Here is a 20,243-nt window from a genome sequence, read left to right on the forward strand (position 1 = left end):
TCCTTTATTTAATTATTTGCCTTCATTGAGTGTGTAAATGATGTACACTGTATGTGTTGTTGCTGCATACACTGATCCCGTTGAAAACAACCTGTTATTCACAACAGGTAAAACGTGATAGTGTGCGACGTAGGGCACGCTACAGAACACCTGTGCCACACGTGAACAGTTCATTCCGCACAGGATCAGCAATATAAAGGCTCCGCTTGAGGCACAAGGTAAGAACAGCTGTATAAAAGAAAAAGAAAAGTCAAAATTTAAACGTGTTTAGGCGGTTCAAACTGGCATAGAGGGAGCAGGAAGGACCGCCACGGAGCACCATGCATTTTCAGTATTTTGTCGTTGAATGTTTACCTTCGTATTTATTTGATTGAATTGAAGGGTAATACATTATTCACTATGAAAAATATCTCACAAAATGGAACGTTAAGTTACAGCCCGAACGTCGTCAATGTTTTGAACGGACAGTGACGTTTACTAAGCTTTTCCCTTGTTGCATTTCTCAACCGTTCGTACCAAAACTTAGCAAACAGTTCACGGTCGTGCTTCCTGCCACACGTTTCTAGATAGGCGACACGAATATTCAGACGTCCCCTACATTTACAGGCTGTTATCAAAGCATATATCTTTCAAAAATAATACTAATTTATTGTTAAAACATCGGCAACTGTTCTCAATTATTCAAATACCATGACATTTCTATGCTAGTTGCAACATATTTCACGATAAAAGCGTCCCCCAAAATGTTGAATTCAACACCGACAGTGTTTACAGTATGACGTCAGTTTACTTAAACGTTTGCTACTCCGGTGCCTATGCAAGGACTTATGTGTTGCAACGTAACTCAATTTAAACGAATAACAAAACAGGTTACACTTTTAACATTCCATGTAAAATACAGATACAAGTAGGCTACATATCAAACCCTAGAATTAACATACATACATAAAATAATTTACCTCATGTAGTTCTTAAACGCTTCCTAATTACAGTCAGTTGCAAAACCTTGAATTAAATTGTAAGTTTACAGAGAATTGTCATTGACTGAACCTCTCTATTAAATTCATACATTTCAACAGAGTATTCTGTTATTGCAGCACTTCATTGATAAAAGGACATTGTGTTAAGACAGTATGTCATTGAAAAGAGAACTATTTCATTTAAAAAAAATTAGATGCCAGTTTACCAAGGGGCCCGCCCCGAAACTACTTCTATTCCCCAAAAAAAACTACAGAAAATCCCAATATCACAATAGCTTCTTTGGACATTTTCAGCATTTTATAATAGGGCAGCTTGCTGGAAATCAGTCAGTTGCAAGTGATACAATGGATTCAAGTGAGGAATGACAGCAAGGAGCAGGAACTCAGAATACACACAATAATTATTCTTGCAAGTGGTGATAAGTGACGTGATCACTGCTGTCTCGCATTATGAATGGGCTAGTGAGAACTTTGGCTGTAAAGAAGCTGCTGCAGCACAAGTGTTAATCCATCCACCCTCTCCCTGTAGTTTCCAACAGCTGCAATGCTTCACTCCATTGCATTCCACATAAGCCAACCAAAGAGTGCACAAATAAATATATTAACCTTTGCATTTCATTAGATGGACATAGTGCATCAAATTGAACTGGACAGCTGTTGCTTGACTTAAACTCATGATGATCTTTAGCAAGAAAGATATTGTCTGAGTTACACTACTCTGACCATTTGGTGGACCCACAGAGATAACAACTTTTCATTCTCTTGAAGCCACAGAAACAACGTAAATAATAACTATCACCAATCATGCCCTTGACAGCACTTAGTACTGAAGAATAGCCCTGAGTGAGACATTTCTGCTCGCAATTATGTTTGCCGCCAGAATGACCAGAACCATACAAAAATACTGAAGCTTGAGTCCTTGTCAGCAGTTCCACCTTTCTCCACTGTTACCCCTTTTCAATCACCACAAACCTAGTTCTAGTCCTGGTATGCAGTTGGGTTAACTTTCAAACTTTCTTAGAACCTGTTTGCTTTTTCCACAGCCTAGAGAGCCCCATAATCTGAGGTGGTGAACCACACATGCCTGGTCAAGCCCTCCTGCTATGGCTCAGTACTCCTTCTTTGTAGGTTTAGAACAACCCCAGGAGGAGACAAGGTGGTAACGGGATCATATAGACTTGGGGCCAGGGAGAGCATCATCACTGGGGGAGCTGGCTGAATTATGGTGGAGAATGATTAGAAGCTGGATAGGGAAAGCATAGATTGCAGCAAATGTCCTGTGCTGATTTTTCTTCAAAAGCAGGTAGAAGGATGGGAAAAGTCAGAGGAGCCCAACGCTAAGGGCTGTTTTAGAGGTCTTCTTTAAAATGCTGGAAAAGCTGGTTTCTGTGAGAGATAGATGCCCTAAAAAGTCCTTTGTAGTGCCAATGAAGCACCCAGGAGATCTTCATTGTCCTTGTGGTGGAGGGCAGTTAAGCAACATGTGCCATAACATAGCCTATGGGCAGGTGAGGTTGTTCCTCTTCACCAGATCTTACCTCCTAGCTGATACAAAGGTATGCCTGTTGTCACAGCCATGATAGAGACACACCTAGCAGCTGCAGGTTGTTGGCAACCATTGTCAACTGGATTGCGAGGTGGAACAGTTTTCACCATCTCTTGTTCTTGTCCATGCTCTGCTGATCGCTGGCTTGCAGGATGGCCTTAGCAAAAGTGAGGAAGAGACTCCTAGACTGGAGTAGATAGTTTAGACATTAATGAGTTGCTACCCCACTTTTCTTTTTTTTATTAGGAACAACAGTGTACATTTGTCTTTACTACAAACACCTTAAAACCTGGCAATCAGCACTTTGGCACACCAACAAACTAATTTGGTGTTATGGCACTGAAAGTAGAGCTGATAAAGGTCATTGCAGCTACCATAGCCTCATTAAACCAATTAGTCCAGACAATGGGGCCAAAAACAGAACAGATTAGATAATATCAAATAAAATATGAAATAATTGATTTTGAAACATAATTTGTGCATCATTTAAAGGCAAAATAATATATTGATGATTAATCATTATCTAAAAGACTATGAGGATGAAACATTGGCCCATGTTGTAAGTAAATCATTGTGTTCAATCAGTTATCAGACATTAATATGAGGGAATAAATGTTGTAGTTTGTAGTAAAAAACTGTTGTAGAAAAATAACTATAAGAGATATATAGAGATATCTGCCTGTTTGTCAGATAGTCAGACAGAATGTCTTAAGCATAAATTGATGGTGCAACCATTGTACACTTTTGCAAAAACCTGTCTTGAGTTATGTGAAAAACTCTTATATAGAATTTGTCTACCCCCATCTCCTGCTGCTTGCTGCTCTCCAAAAACAACCTCAAGACACTAATACTGACACTGCTGGTTTCATCTTTTAAGACGGACCTTATTTATATAACCTTATTTGGACGACGCTTTACGTTTTGATCCCTGCAGGTTATGTTAATTTTGCGCTAAAGTTCTTAATAAATTGAGAAATGACTTGTTACTTTTCATCTGTCAAATATTTAATTCATACAGGAGTATACAAATTAGGCTTTACCGTGTGGTTACTTCATTACTATTTACTCATGACTATTTCTTCATGACTATATATTTATTGAATTACCAGAAAACATGCTACATCTTGATTAATATTGTTGTTGAAATATAAAATTACCTTTATTGGTATAGAAAATATTTCGGTCATATTGCCCAGCCCTAAATTCAGGAAGATGAAATTCATGATCGTTTATCATTCTGAGATGTAACATTCTACTCCTTTACTTTGCATTTCTTCCCATTGAAGGTAAAATCAACTTGGATTTGATCACTGCCGCAGATTATTATATTTACAAAAGTAAACAAGTTAGCCTCGTCTTCTGCTAATGTAGTGAGGTATTGTTTTAACCCTTTGCTGCCTGTTATCTATCTCCAGTAGCCTGTCCTCCCCTGGTCAGACTCTGTTACACATTACCTTTCAAAAAGATGTTATCATCCCAACCATCCCCCGCATGGAGCCTGTCACTGAATGACACAGCCCACAACACAACCAATACACTGGTCTGGCTACTCTGTACAACCACATGCCTTCTACAGTGCACTAAGTTTAAAGTGTAATTTGGATCCCAGTGCAAAAGTCCATGACAAAAGAACAGTTTGTTTTATAGTACGGGCGGCCTTCATAGAGTCATTACTGAGCTAAAGACATCCCCTTTGCTTAAGTGTGCTTTGTGTGCACATTTCCTGCTTCCCTGGTTGCCGAGATAACTATATCAATTAACAAAAGCAGTGAAATTAAAGCAACAATATAAGAAAAAAACTTGAGGTTGAACAAATTAAGCAATTATTAGTACACTACTGTCTCAGAGCAAAGATGGCTGTTTTGGGAGTCATTGTGTTAAAAATATCTTTATTGTGTTGGATCATATTTAGGTGGGAGGGATCGTTTTGCCCCACTGGGCCAGCCTCATGGGCAACAGATGAGCCAGAGGTGCATGTGTGTGCGTGCGTGCGTGTGTGCGTGTGTGTGCGTGTGCGTGTATGTGTGTGTGCTATGCAGAGTTGTGGAACCGAAGAGCCCCGCCAGCTAGCTTGCTCTAACTGTGCTCTGCTCTCACTCCAGTCTAACAGCTCGTCTCTTCTCTCTGCTCCAGATGATGCCTTGGATTTAGCCAGCCCACATGAGTGATATGAATAACACACTGGACGGAATACACACTTCTGGAAGCCTCGGAGAGAAAGCAGAGATTTTACAGGGTGGCAAGGGTAATGTGAGTGGCTTTCCCAGCCCTGCCCTCATCCCTTTGCGAGCTCCTTTACCAACACCAAATGCCCAGAAGATCAGGAATACGCTTTGTAAGGGGTATGACTCATTTTTCTTTGCACTTGCCCTGAACGACACCAATCTGTTCATAAGATTGAATTAAGATCAATTTAGTTGCAATAAAACTGAAAAGTGATTACACTGTACAATGTGAGCTGCCCTGCAGAAGAATAGTACCCTTTGTATTTGCAGGAGTTAGACGTCTATTTGAAAGCTGTAGTGTAGACTTTGTACCTGTAAACACAATTGGCTCAACCCAAACGCAGCTGTCAATGGAGTGCAATGTATTTTTGTAGCAGTGCAGTTAAAGACCTGGAATCAAATCAAGCACCTGTTAGTTTGTGGGAGATAATTAGTAACTCAGTAACTGCTGTGTTTACAGAGCAGTAAAGAAAACGTCAGTCAGAGAACAGCACCTTTCGGAAACTGAGGCCCTCTCATCTGAAAGTGTGCTGAAATCTAATTCTTTCTTACTATATGATAATTGAAGATGGTGTTGTAGATGATCTTTTCACCCATTTTTATCCGGATTGATTCAGATGCTAGTTCCTTATAAACCCTATAAGGACATGTTAAATGCATTTTAGGATTAAAGAACAAAACATACAGCCTGACTGCTCCTTACTGCCAACCATTTGCAGATGCATACCTTAGGGGTGGTGAGGAGTGACACATAATAAGGACATTTTGAGATTATGAAATTTATTTTGTTTGTATTGTAAAATAGCTTACTTTTCTCTAACCATCAGTTCAAATGCTTTTTTGTATGTTAGCTACTATATCTTGAAATCAGTAGCAGCTCGCATGTGCATTATCTTATCAAAAGTCTGATGGTGAGTTGGGTCTGTCGTCTGGAAGTTAAGAGCAGGAGAAATCCTTGCAGTGACAGCCTTGTGTGTGTTTATTACCTGCTTCATTTATACTCCCCATTCCTCTACAGGACACGCACAACAGAGGAACTAGCAATATGTTGTAACAGCTCTCTAAGCTACAGGTTGTGAAATCAGTCTAGCATAAAGTCTAATACATCATTCTGATGTTACAGTCTGGACCAACTGTGACGGGCAAAATAGGGAGAGAAGTGATTTATTGTATATATAAATATATAAATATTTTTAAAAGCTTGATTTTCCACCGCAATTTCTCCCCAGGTTTCTTGCAATATCACACAAACTATAAATTCTGTATTTGCTTGATACAACAATTCACTGAAGCTTCTGTATACAAGTACGATACTTTAAGTTAGTGATATTAAACCCACAATACACTATGGAAACATGTTTTTTATGACTTTACCACATCCTATTTACACAAATAAAATATTGTAGATCAGTGCATGATTTTCTACACATTGCCAAAACAGTCAGTCTGACATACTTGTACTTTGATAGATTTTTGAAATAAGATCTGAACAATAATCTGTTTCTTTCTGTGTGTTTTTTTTGTCCTTCAGGAGCAATGAAGAGGGAGAGGATTCATTCTCTTCCCCTGTTACAAACCCTTTCCCTGAGCTTATCACCTCAACCCTCTCCCCCCTTGTCTCTGAATGTTTATTACCATGGACTAAAAGTAGTGCAACTCAGGTGAGTGTTCCATTAACAATTTAAGCTTGTTTGTGACACAAAGAAGCATGTTAGTTAAAGAAAAAAAGGGCCTCTGTTGTAACCTTTTCCGTATGATACCTCAGGCAGCATGGCTATGGTAACTTTGATTGGAACAAGTGCCAGAAAAACACTGCATGACATATTAAGATCTACATAAATGCATAGTTAGATGTTTGGCTTGTGATTTATCTGAAACTTCAGGTCATACAGATGGTAGAACCAGTTGTGTAAGTATGTAAATAAGTCCCTGTGAGGACATAAAAAATGCTCTCAGCACACTCAGACAATCCACACGCACAATGTAACTACTTCTGAGAGCTCAGATTTATACCTACATACAGCGCCCACTGAAAGAAAGAACAAAATGGGATACTACCTGTACCCATTGCATTTGTGCCTTAATGCCCAACATCCACTCTTGTACATTTTTTTTTATCCCAGGGTGTGTGATTTGTAATGCACTGACTATGGGGAAGTACCCGATGGTCCTGTAAAAGTTTTCACTCTAGTCTAGATCTTGAGTTAAATTTGGCAGTTTTGTTAATTTCTTTACTGTACTGTACGGACTTTGTTAATGATGGGTTCCTTGGCTTAGGAAGTTACCACTGTTGATAGTAAACTAGTTAGCTGAGCATGCTAACATTTGCAACTTTCGTTAAAGTAGAAAAACGCATTTCTTTATGCATTCCTTCTACTTTTTTGGTTTTGGGTGGTTATCTACAGCTTTTGTTGCTTGCCCCTTTTAGATCAGTCTACAGCAACTTGCACATACATACTGCAAATTATGATACACAATGTGATAAATAATCATTTACCTTATTTACTTCTCTCTTTTTAATTATTCGTGCAGGTCAGTAGAAAATGTATTATTATGCACAGCAAAATATTATATTACTTCATATGTCCCTGTGATCTGTTGTGGATTTGTACTTTTATACAAAATTTACTGCCAAATTCTAAAAAGAGAGCACATTCATTATGTTGGAAAGCTAACAATTATGGGTCTGCTTTAAAAGTGCAAGGGTTTCAAAATGGATTTTGTCTATACATTTTCCAGGGCTGTTAAATTACTCTGGTTTGTCAACCACTAGATATTTTTCAGATGTGCATCCCTATACTGTATGCTGAAGTGGATTTCAGGTTTTTCAGTATCTTTGTGGTGTATGTGTGTACACATGTGTGTATTTGTGTATGCATGTGTAGCTGCAGGGGGCAGCGCAAAGCAATGACTCATAGGAATACTTTAAAATACAGAGCTCAGCAGTTAACAAGGACTATCATTAGTATTAGACCTCTCTGCACTCATGTGTTGCTTTCATGCTAAGAATGTACAGAAAGTTGTGCTTTCTCTTTTCTGAAGCTTCCATTGTACTAGTAATATATGTGTGATTGCCAAATTATTTGTTCGTCTGCATGCATTATGTTAAGATTGCTTGATAATCTAACGCTGGAGTCTCTATACTTCATATACGTAAACCTTCTACTTGATTCCATCCTCGCACAATTCAAAGATTCACATCAGAAAATTACAGTGATTGCCAATTCTCCTGTGCTGTTCTCTCCAGCCTATTGTTAAGATTGGTCAGTGATTTGCCCGGATTTGGCCTTTTCTTTGGTACATGGGAGAATAATCTTCAAGTTTCTCAGTGAAGGAGCAATATGACACCCTGTTGACCCCACTCTGCACCGATGTGGCCTCCTTGTTAGCAAATCCTAAAGTGCTCCTTATATATCTCATTGAGGAGGTCTGTGCGTGCACTCAAGGACAGCCTCTCACTTAGTCTTTTTAATGGCAGTATTGGGAAGACAAAGGGAGTATGTCAGAGTGAACAGCTGTTTATGTGTCACAATCCTCATGTCACAGGGTTTTGACCTTCTTTCACTAGCATCCAAGAAACCAATGACATCATTGTTTCAACTGTGCAGCACTCACCCACTCTTCTAACTTTTCTATAAAGGAAAATTGTACATTGAGCTACCCAGTGTGTCTTTGGGTAGTAATTTTCCCATCAGTTAGAATTATCTGTAAAGAGTAATCTTGTACTAAGGACAGGCTTAGATTATAAAATGAGCATGCTAGGAAAAAGGCAGTGCCGTCTGTCATGAGGCATCTCAAACAACTTTGTTTGGCTGACTATGTTTTAAGTTTAATTGCAGTTTATTTGAATGGTTTCTGAATTGTGGCAAGACCCTTGTGTGTGACATGGCACTGTTTTACACAGGCTTTAAAGCTATTTCACTCGTGAGAAACTATTTTTTCTGAGCCCCCATTAAGCTTTGTGTTTGCCTTGTCATGGTATATTTCCATAACAATGCCACTAAGACATGACTGCCACATTATGTCAACGAGAAACCTAAGTTTGCTGTCCGCCTAACACCCTCCAGATAACTACATTTTCTAGATGCAGACAATGTGTGTTAGTTACATGAAAATGCATTGTTACTCGTACTTTTAAGTTTGACCTCTGACAACACCAAGGGTTCAGCTTGTAAGACTATTGGCTCAGCCGTAGCACAAAGTCACTGCATACACAAATACACAGAATTTAGCATGACGTGATGATGCTGCACATATTTGTAGGATTGTTGTGTATAATGTCAGTGTAAAATGGCTTTGAGCGTAAGATCACAGAAGAAGTGGCGTATTATTTTCATGATACAGTGGCAAAATAAAAACTTTTTGAGGAAGTCCAGTTAGCTAGCACAGCCTACACTCTCCAGGAATATAGTGGGCAGTCATGCTTGGAATCTTGCCAGAAACAAGAAGCACACAGGCAGTGTGTTGAGTCCAGATGGTGTTGAGTGTTCAGTTCAGCCATATGACTCAGAGGAAATGCCTGCTGCTTTCGAGAAGTTATTTCAGATTCATCATGCACCATTACGTGTTCTTCACTATGAGTTGCAGCCTCTCCTCTTCAGCAGATGTAGTAGGGTCCTCAGGGTCACAGTTAACAAAACAGTTATCCATGATCTCTCCATTCTGCTAAATAATTTCTCTTAAAGCTGTCTACTGACCAAACAAAGCTAGACTGAAGCCATACCTTATGCATCATTTGAATTTTATAAACTTGAATCAACATTAGGTACATAAGTCATTGAACAATGTCAACAACAATATAATGCAATAGTTTAATGTGAGAGAAGTTGGACTTAGACGTCATGTTCTGTAATTATGTGTGCCTAACATAGATTATGTGTTACAGTATAGGAAGTCATCTGTTGTTAGATGCATGTTCAGCTCCTTTATCTCTCTCTCTATCTCTCTCTCTTACTCTTTTCAGATGTTGTATTAGTTCTGGGATAAAATAATTGTGTTCATGACCCCGCACCTATCTGGGCTTTGATGCAGGTTTGACACTTGATATGAGATTTTCATAATAACTATAGTTTCACTATATAATGACTGTAAAAATATTATATTATCATTGATTCTAAGGTAGATAATACAAGTTTTTGTAGGTCCGCAAAACATGTTATCCTTCTCAATTTTTACATTTACAAATGAGATCAAATAAAGCTAATAATTCTAAAAATCAGCCCACATATTCTTCTTTGTGTTGATGAATGTCAATATAAACATTGCTGTGACAAGTTTTTAATTAACTTTTGTTAAACTGCAAACTGGTATTATTCTATGGTTTAACTGTGATGTGGTAATGACAACTGCAGACCTGGGCCATGTGTAAACAGCAACAACCAGGGATTAAACTGTGAGAGTAGTCCGATATGAATAGGTCAAACGCAGAATGTGTTCATGTCAAACACAAGTAGCATCTCTCTCTCTCCCACACACATAATATGGAAACACAAATAAATAGGCTCTATTCACACTCTTTTCTGATCTTATCAGAAGTAGACAATGCTAAATAATGTGTGCAGGCACCTAAAAAGGCCAATTTTGTTGGATTTGGTCAGTCAAACATTTAGTAGTGTGAATTTAAAAAAAGGCAGAACACCTCTAAAGTGGTTGGTATGCTTTGTATTTTATGATGCCAGAGATTGGCAGTTGGGTAACAAAAGACATTTACACAAATACTGTTCTGATTTTATGCTTGCCTTTAAGGCAAAATTCAGTTAACAAAAGTTTCATTAGATAAGATCCTAAAGTATCTGGCTTGTAACCCGATGCTCCAGATGGTTTATTAGGTTCAAGGCGGTGGCTGTGGCTCAGTGGTAGAACAGTTGCCTGCCAATCGGAAGGTTGGTTCCCATGTCGAAATGTCCTTGTGCAGGACACTGAACCTCAATTTGCCCGCGATGCTGCGCCATCGAAGTGTAAATGTGAGTGTTTTATCTGATGAGCAGGTGGCACCTTGTACGGCAACCTCGGCCACAGTGTGTGAATGTGTGTGAATGATTCCTGTACTATGTAAAAGTGCTTTGAGTAGCCGTTAAGACTACATTCGCTATAAATAAACATTCCATTTTCATTCAAGGGGTCTTGATTGAATCAACCATGGTCAAGGACAATGTGTCTGGAGTTGGCTTTGTTATGGGAGTTGTACTCTGTTATCATTCTGGCTCCATTAATTCCAATTCATTTTAGTTGTTTGATAACTAGCAGCGTCTGCATGTCTGCACTCTCACAAGTCAGTGTGCTGGGTTTCCAGATAAAGATGAAGCCTGTTGTGGGAGGGTCTTCTTACCCTGTCTCTTCTCATGAGAAAATAGAGGGCAATGTTTAGTTCTGGTGAGGAGATAAACGTAATATAGACAAATGCAGTGTACAAGCTTTTTACTGTAGCTTTGCAAGGTTTCGGTGACACAGACGATTTGCAACATAGCTGCTTTACCTCTTTGGGATGCCCTTCTAGCTTACTGAGTGACCCAACATATTTACAGCTTTTCTCACCACAATGTAAACTATACTAAAAAGGCATAACACATTATCACATAACAATATTACAGTACATTATTACCATTGTAGGGCTCAATGAGTTTGTATGTGTGTGGTCTTTATCAGACAATCATTTTCATGTTCTTCCTCTCTTTCTTAAACGGCTGAAATGGCATGACCCTATTTAGATACAGTAGTGCCAAAGTCTTATATTAATATTAAATCAAAAATTACAGTATCCTAAGAACATTAGGACTGAAATAAGAATGATAATTAAATAAATAAATCAGTGATGCCAATTTAGATTTATTTTTCTTTTCTGACTGATAGCCGACCCTCGTTAACTAATCACCGGCAAGGCAACGAAGTCCCAGTTCACCCGCCCAGGACGCCATATGCGTGCATCAGAGCTGCGGACTTGAACCGTGCAGCCAGATGTTGCGTGCATTTTCGTGGTCACATGTAGCCCGCGTCTGTGCGACTGACAGAGCTCTGCAGCTGTCCACGGAGCATATGTCCGAGCCTGTCTCCGCCGCATTCACCAGCGAGGTTGCCAGCTGTGTATCTGCCGAGCATAATGTGTGCAGACCGTCCGATATACTGTAACCTGACCGTTTCATTGACTTAATGGCATGTGTCAGGTATCTCTCTGCTGTGAGCGCCGTCCAGTAGAGAGCCACAAACTTAGCAGAAAAAAAGTTAACTATCAGTTAAGAAATAGATCAGCGTTTCTCAAACTTTTAGTACCACGTACCATTTACAAAATATTAGGCTCTCTAAGTACCACCATTATGGCCCACGTTAAAATAGCGTAGCATAGGCCTACCCTATTCAGCTACAGACAACTCACGCAGAAAGCAGGTTTATTCCTAAAAACAGTATTTATTTTTGACAGCCACAGCCATGCTGTAACATTACCTGCTATGCCCCGTTCTAACCGAATTAAAACTCAGGTCACATTTACTATCTACTGATTTGCAACATTTAAAAGCTAGCAGGTGCTGTGGAGTCTTCTACGCTGCTGCTTGAGTAGCTGTTTATTTTACCTCTGCTTACTATCTTGCCATCATAGCTCATAAATAATGCACAGTATGGATGTACAGAATGTGTACTCCTTTCATGGACGTAAATATGTAGCAAGCTGATATCGAAACAAAAAATATGTTACTTAAACAAACACTTCCCTTAAAGGAACACGCCGACTTATTGGGACTTCAGCTTATTCACCGTATCCCCCAGAGTTAAACACATCAATACATACCCTTGTCATCTCCGTGCGTGCTGTAACTCTGTCCAAAGCCCCCAGCATTAGCTTAGCCTAGCAAAGATCCTGCAAGTAATTGGTTCCAACTTGCTACTGCTCCCATAACTGACAAAATAACGCCAACATGTTCCTATTTACATGTTGTGATTTGTATAGTCCCAGGGTGTACAAATGTAATGTGTAAACAATTACTAGATACTAAAATTATAGTTTACAATCATGGGTGTTCGCTGCGACAATTAACAGGGGAGACCAGGTAATACCATGATGTTTCATAGAATTCCATCCAAAAATGCTGACCGCTGAATCTATGGCTATACTTGCTCTGGATATGGATCCAAATAGCCACCTTCAAGAACCATTGTGTTTGCTCAGAACATTTCACTGAGTATTATTATTATAAAAAAATGGAATTAGCCACACGGACCATGAAACGTGTGCTGAAGGATACGGCCATCCCATCGATAGTACAGACCAGACAAACTGCAGCTACGGTAAGTGTTCCGTTATGTTTTCAGAAGACTAACTACTGTAACAGTGGGAATGTTAGTAACACTATTACATGAATAGGGTGGTCCTTACTACTGCAGTTGTTCTCGGGCTGCATTTATCCCCTGTAATGTTACTGTGATGTCACAAATGCACTTTTTCACCCTAGAATAAAATGAGCGGTGCCAGAGCTAACGCTTGTGACTGTAGCCTTTACCTTGCTAATGAATTGGATTACACATATACACAACCAGTCCGTGTTTGTTCTGATTCTCCCCTCGACCTCGGTCTGTTTGGTATTTAGTCTGTCAGCTTCCAAAATTTGTAACTCCTTGTCTGTGTAGTCTGGCTCAAAAACATATTTTCTAGATCTTGCTTTGATACCAAGTAAAAATCCAATTCTTGACATGTAAAATAATTTTTATTTTGAGAAACATTAGATGTGTAATTCAAGTCAATTGGAACCAGAAAATAGTTTGTCTTTCCCGATTGACCACCGTTCCTTTTTTTTTTAATTAAATAGACTATTTTTTTTTTCAATGGAAAAACATGTATTAATTACTTTTTTTGGTTTTAGTGTTTTTAACTGATAGTAGTAATCTGTCAAAATGCTTATTGTCTGTTAACTGTTAAACGGTTAATGATTAATATCCTTGGAATGAATAATTGCAATTCTGAAAAGTAGTAAAGAAAGAAGAGAATAAATGAATAGTCTTAGGCCTGATGTAGCTCTCATAAAGCAGTCTTTATGCTGTTTCAGGAAGAGACAAACTGTCCTACAAGTATACAACTTTTTTTCTAATTTATTGTGTTATCTAAACCGGATTGTTTAATGTTCACTTTTTGCCCATATCCTTTTCTAATGTCAGCATGCATAAGGTATATGCAAAATGTTATGAATTTGCTAAGGAATGTTTGATAGTGAATTGTATTTTATGTCTGAGACTAAAAATAGCTGTGTAGTGTCTGGCTAGAAATAAAGCAAAAACAATCTGAAACCTGGTCTTTCTGGGAAATCTTCAGCCCATGTTCTGTGTTTTGCATTAGAGAATTTAATACTTTGATTCCAAGTGCAGTATTTAACAGTAGCTTTCTCAAGTCTTGTTTTCAGTTTTGTTTATTGGAACTGCCTTTCTAAAAGTAGAGAAAAGGAAAAAACCATTTAAAAAGTCCCAAGACAAAGGAGGGTTTGGTTCTGGGAGATCATACTAGTTTCTCACCTTAAGATGTCACATTTCTGTTGCTTCCAAAAGGGTTGCCATGTAGAAAAAGGTCTTCTGTAAAAAGTGCTATATTATTAACTATCCCTAGAACTACGATTTGTACATTATCATTATTTTCAGTTACTATGTACTGATATTTGTCACATAGTTAATTGTGCTCCAAAGGCAGAAGCATGAATTTCCATGCAAGAAGAGTCACCTTGCCTGCCATCACACCACTTTGTCTGCAGAAGCGGGTAGGAATCTTTTATGGATCTCCTCTGTACTATCTGTTAAACATTTTTCTCTGTATTATTATAGTGCTGCCTTCTGTTCATGTCTGCAGATTGTTCTAAATTTGTTTTGTCTTTGTAGAAGGTACTTTATGAGATTCAACCTAGTTAGCATTCTGTAAGGGCTCACTTTGTGTACAACTAGTATTCTTCTTAATATATATATGTGTTTATATTCTGTTTACTGTAGTTTGCCTGTGCTATTGTTTGAACTTACATTGTACTGGGGTTCACACTTGGTTCTTCAGAAATGTTATCTTACGTTATTGTGAAACACATCGGAATGAAATTTGACACGGATGAAATGTGTCATTTGATGGTAAAAGATGGTGTTTAAACCCAGAGCTTAGCCAGCTCTTCCTAGACTAATTGCAGTTCACTTTGATCAGGAAAATGCCCAACAAATTAAAAGCCGATATGTTGAGTCAGAATATTACATTTTGTGATGTTTTTTTATATAATGTATGTGGAGCAGGGCTTTGCATTGGTAGGAATTACCTAATTGTGGTTTAGGTTCTGCCATTTCTAAGAGTTCTTAATGTTCACACATCGGTCCAACAACAATATAATGTATGTTCTTTAACTCCAGCCTGCTCCCCTTTTAAAACTGCTCCATTATTTCTTATGGATTAATAGATTGTTGCCTTCCATCTTATGATGGCTTGCTCTTATTGCTTACTTTGACATGAGGGCGATGACCTGAATGTTTAGCTAAAAATGAAGTAACTTGTTACAGACAGGGGTAACCTGGAATGTAAATCATCTGACAAACTGAAATTACAATGTTGTGTGGACCTTTGTGGCACCTTATTGTGAACCATATCGGTAGTATGAGATGAATATGGTGTTATAAAAGGGCAACACTGCAATGTTGTAATGATATATATATATATTTTTTTATTTTCATCAAGACACCTCAAGTGTCTTCAAGTATCCTATCTCTGAGTCAAATATGGTGTGCAAATCCAATCCCAACAAGCTCAGCAGAATAGAAATTTGGCCAGATAATATTTTTTATTTATTTAGATAAGACCACAGTAGCTCAGCAGTAATTTTACTGTGTAAAGTAACTATAGCTATCCAGCAAGCTTATCTGTGTAGTTTGGTAACATTCATCTGCTGTTGTAATTCATTCCCCATTGGTTCACGCTGGATTCTCCGTAAAACAAATAGAATTGTGGCTATAACTTTGTATTTCTAGTTGGTCCAGTTCTGTATTAGCACCCTAAGCACCAGTAGCTCAGCTAATATTTGGGAGCCATTAACTGTAGGCGTAAATAGCACATGGTTTGGCCATGAGAGAGAGAGAGAGAGAGAGAGATGATATGAGTGTTGTTACAGTGAGGAGCTGGGAGGACATTTCTCAATGGTTTCTAAGATAGACAAGGCTGGAGGCCAACTCCTTACCAGCACTCTGTGATAGAGCTGCAGCTGTCGGAGTGCAGTTCAAGGTTAAATCGGAGCAGTTTAATTGGAAAAGTGGCTCACTCTGTCCTGTCCTTGAGATAAGATGGTCTAATAGAGGTGTTTATGTTCAACAAGACTGTACATTCACACTTTATTAGGTACTGTACATCTATTCAACTTATTGTTAAAGGGATAGCTGTGTCATTGCAGTGTGGGTGGTATAGACAGATACAAACAAATGTTTGACTTTTTTCCATGTTGCCAGCACCCGAGGCTCTCTGCTCCTTTACTCCTTTGCCGGCCAAACTCTGCTGGGTGAGGGGTTTGCTAGTGGATGGGCAAGGAACTCAGATGGTAGGGGCAGAATTTGGTTTAAACAACACTTTGGGCCCCTTAGTACCAATTAAGCAGCATGTTGTCAAATGCCTTTTTTTTTTTCCTGGGCATATTAACGCAGCGGAGACTTCCAAACATTCTTTGATAAACTCCCCTGCAGAAAATGGCTTACTGTTTTTGGCAATTTTATGGGATATCACAAAGCTGGTCTTGGTTTAAAAAAAAAAAAAAAAAAAGCCTTGTTGCGATTGCAACTTAACTAGCAAAGCTTCAGATGTCCATGCCCGCTCTGCATTAGTCAAGTTGTTGTATTTCTCTGTGTGTTTAGTAGAGGCGATTCAAATTCTGTCTTTAACACAGCGATTTGTTCTCTGCAATATAGCTCTACCTTTGACTTCAGCAAATAAATACCAATAATACCATGTTTGGTTAAATACTCGGCACTCTGTATCAACCTTTCGCTCTTTCCTATGAGCTGACTTTTTTTTTTAAGGGATAACAGCTCATTCACATCCATGCTAACATCTCATGAGCTCAGTTTGCGGCTCACGGACACAGGGGTCTGACCGTAGACCAGGGGTCTCAAACTCAACTTACTTGGGGGCCGCTGGAAGTAGAGTCTGGGTTTGGCTGGGCCGCATCAAGTATTCCAAAAAAAACTATTTCCTCCAAAAAGGGCGTGGAACTGCCGGTGCTTTAAACCCCTAGATCTGATATGGTTGGTGCATTTCCCAACAGAGTTCACATTGTCAAACCTCAGGCATTTGCAGCAAAGAGTACTTAGCTAGCTTGACAACCGTTACGCCGCTGTCAGGAGACTACTACGGTAGCCCATAAGTGACAAGCGCAATGAGAAAAAGTTTCAGAACGCGCGGGCCGTACTAACACTTAACTTTGATGTCAAGTAGGGGGCCACAAAATATCTTCCCGCGGGCCGCAATTGGCCCCCGGGCCGCGAGTTTGAGACCCATGCCGTAGACTAAAGTAATGGAGCAACAGATCCCGTTGTTCTGGACGAAGACCAATGAGGGATACAGTATTAGAAGCACTTTGCCGGTGATAGCTGAGCGTTACTACGCAGCCCCCAACTGAGCTTGACAACATAGATGTGACGTGAGCAACTTGTCTGAAAGTTGTAAGTCTTCTGGTAGCTCAATCATTCCTCATCAGCAGAGACGGAGAGCGTAGGTATGGGTCCGACCAAGGGGGTAAGCCTCTCCTCTCTAAGCAAAGCTGCAATCACTTGTTGTTAGCAATCCATTAACTGCCATTTATTTTGGCGCCACTTTGACAGTGAATAACTTTACATCTTAAGCGTTTAAAGACTCAATTTGTCCATTGTTTATTTCTAAAGAAACATGACAATGGATAAAAGGCTCCCTTACCTTGTAGCTCACGTTATAGCTCCGTAGCAGACGTTTTTGTAAAAATAGGCTAACGATTTTGTCATGTCATGCCACGCCACGCAACTTACTGTCGCACAGTAGAGGAATGACCATATAGTACAGGAGAAGCTTGCAGACAGTTTGGACTTCAATTAGCATTTCAGGTTTAGTTACTAATGTTAACCAGCATTTTAGTTAGCAATAATTAGCCTATGCCTAGGTTATCTCCTAACATATACCTACACTCTCCGTCCCTGCAAGATTGGGAATGATTGAGATTTCTCTTGGCACAGCTACACATCTACGTCGTCAAGTTGGTCCAATTCTTTAACTGTCTATGGGTCTGACCCATTGCAGTTCTTCTTCTTCTTCTTTTTAATTGTGACTTGCAACAAGAGAAGTAGAAGCTGAAGACAAAAAAAAGCAACAACAAAAAACTCTTGCCAGCAATGCAGTCGTATTCCATGCATTTACACTTATTTACGTTTGATTGCTAACTTCCCATTGACCTCATGCGGGTCAGTCTGTTTACAATTTAATGTAGGCCTTACAACATTCCTGTTTACATATTCTGTTATGTTATGCACATTCAGGAAAAGCCCTGTGCTCAGTGCTGTAGTTTTATGTATCCAATTTGTTTACTATTAGAGCACTGCAGAATGTTTTGTTTTAGATGTGTGTGTGTGTGTGTGTGTGTGTGTGTGTGTGTGTGTGTGTGTGTTGTGTTTAGAGTGTGTGCGCTGTGTTCAGACTTTGTTAAATGAAAGAGATTGTTTATCTTTCTACCAGTACTTGTATTTTTGAATGAAAACATAACCATATGAAGTAATATAGAAAACTTTATTATATTGAAATATACAGTATCAGTATACAGTATCTAATCTAATGCTGTCAAGTCAAATCTAATCCTATCAAGTCAAATATCCTATATGGCTTTAATAGAAAAATGTATTTAACGCTTCGTGATACAGGGAGATATCTAATCAAATTTCTGTGATGATAATCTTAACCAAATCGGGAGATCAGTGAAGAATCACACCTTTAGTCACCATTGCTAAAATTTGCCTAAATTAATGAATTTAACCATTCAGCAGATTGAATGGGTGGGGTTTAAAGTACCTTAGAATAAAGTAAAATACCAATATCAAGCACAACCAACATAGCTAGTACCTAACGTAGCAAACATGGGGCTCTGTATTATTCAGGTAGTTCAAAATCTTTCAGATCAAAATTAAACTATCCACATATTCTAGATGCACTTTGAAAATGAATTGCTGTCCAGTATCTCCTCCAGTGGGGTTGACCTTTGTACCATTGCTTTGTAATGTAGCGGTCACATATTTCAAAAGTGACATCTCATTTTAGCATCGCTGCAACCAAGACTATCAAAAAAACAACAACAAAAAACTCAACTTTACAGTTAAACAGCTGAATCAAATTTGCCCTATTTTGCCCTTTTTAAAGGGCAATCTAACAGAGAACTAACTTTCCAGGTAACATTCTTTATTTTTGCATGTTGCAACGTAAAAAGGTGTATTAGATTGACATGACATAGGCGGACATAAATGCTTTTCGGGTGAATGCATGTGTAACATTTGGATCAGGGTTATGTCCTGATGAATGCAGCTCTGTGTTTGCTGATAAAGACATCAGCTGTTCACACAGCATGCTACCTTGCCTGGCCAGTCATTAGAAACTCTTACCAATTATTAACAGTGCCTTCCACTCAATGTTATCAAATACCTTTTGTAAAAAAAAAAAAAAAAAAAAAAAAAAAAGACTAATGATACAATAATTCGTTTGTGGAAGTAAAAGTAATTACGTTCTGAGTCATTATCAGTCTGTTGATGTAATAAAGAGTATGGGGGGAGAGACACAGATACAGATATACAGAAATATGATTCAAAATAATTATAGCAGTGGGCATGGTGAACAGGCAATTATAGTAATAATAAAGTGTAAAACTATGACTTAAGCAATGCATATTTTGGAAACAACCTTCTTGACATATTTGCATGACAAGTTAAGTAGTGAATCTAAATCAACCTGCCAAGCAGTACTTAAATAGTTTTTGATAGCAAACCAAGTGAGCACAATTTTGGTGCCTTCGGACAAACACCCACAAATAATTGATAATAACTATGCAAATGTTACAAAAAAATAACACTATCACAGTAACCATGGAGACAGCACTTAAATTCACAGGAAACTGCTCTGCTTGTGTGGCTCTGATGTCCACCCAGAATTCTCCAGCAGAAGTAACATGGTCAGTGACCTTGTGTCACATTAGGACACTTCCCATGCCCTACCACACGTCATGTGCCTCTAACTTACTCAAACTTCAAACTTTACATAAACATGATTTACATTGGTAAACCACATTTTTAAAGATTTAATATTTAGGAAGTACAAAGTGAGCACTGCTTTATGATTGGAAATGTTGTAGACTGCAGCAGGATTTCAATAGCTTTTGCTTATTTATGATGCCTCTACAATTCTTCCAATGTCTGCTGCAGAGATGCAACCCCCACAGCATGGTGCTGGGATGGTGTTTCTGCTGATCCTTTGTATACAGAACGTGCATGCCTTTGTGTGAT

The 20,243-nt window shown here is 38.7% G+C and overlaps 1 protein-coding gene across 5 annotated transcripts in view; it reads left to right on the forward strand.

The window, feature by feature from the left end:
* Nucleotides 1-26: 26 nt before the first annotated feature.
* The window catches only part of grb14 (growth factor receptor-bound protein 14), a 33,120-nt gene continuing 12,903 nt past the window's right edge, over nt 27-20,243 (forward strand). The window contains exons 1-3 of one of the 5 annotated variants that reach the window (XM_032529395.1): nt 27-218; nt 4,660-4,871; nt 6,280-6,412. In XM_032529395.1, the coding sequence (XP_032385286.1) occupies nt 4,687-4,871; nt 6,280-6,412 (318 nt within the window). In that variant the 5' untranslated portion in view covers nt 27-218; nt 4,660-4,686. Of the gene's footprint in view, nt 219-4,561; nt 4,872-6,279; nt 6,413-14,230; nt 14,483-20,243 lie in introns of those variants that run through there. The other 4 variants (XM_032529397.1, XM_032529394.1, XM_032529396.1 and 1 more) reach the window with 4 other exon arrangements.

Source organism: Etheostoma spectabile, chromosome 11 (assembly GCF_008692095.1).
Source record: "Etheostoma spectabile isolate EspeVRDwgs_2016 chromosome 11, UIUC_Espe_1.0, whole genome shotgun sequence".
In the NCBI taxonomy this organism is placed as follows: Eukaryota; Metazoa; Chordata; class Actinopteri; order Perciformes; family Percidae; genus Etheostoma; species Etheostoma spectabile.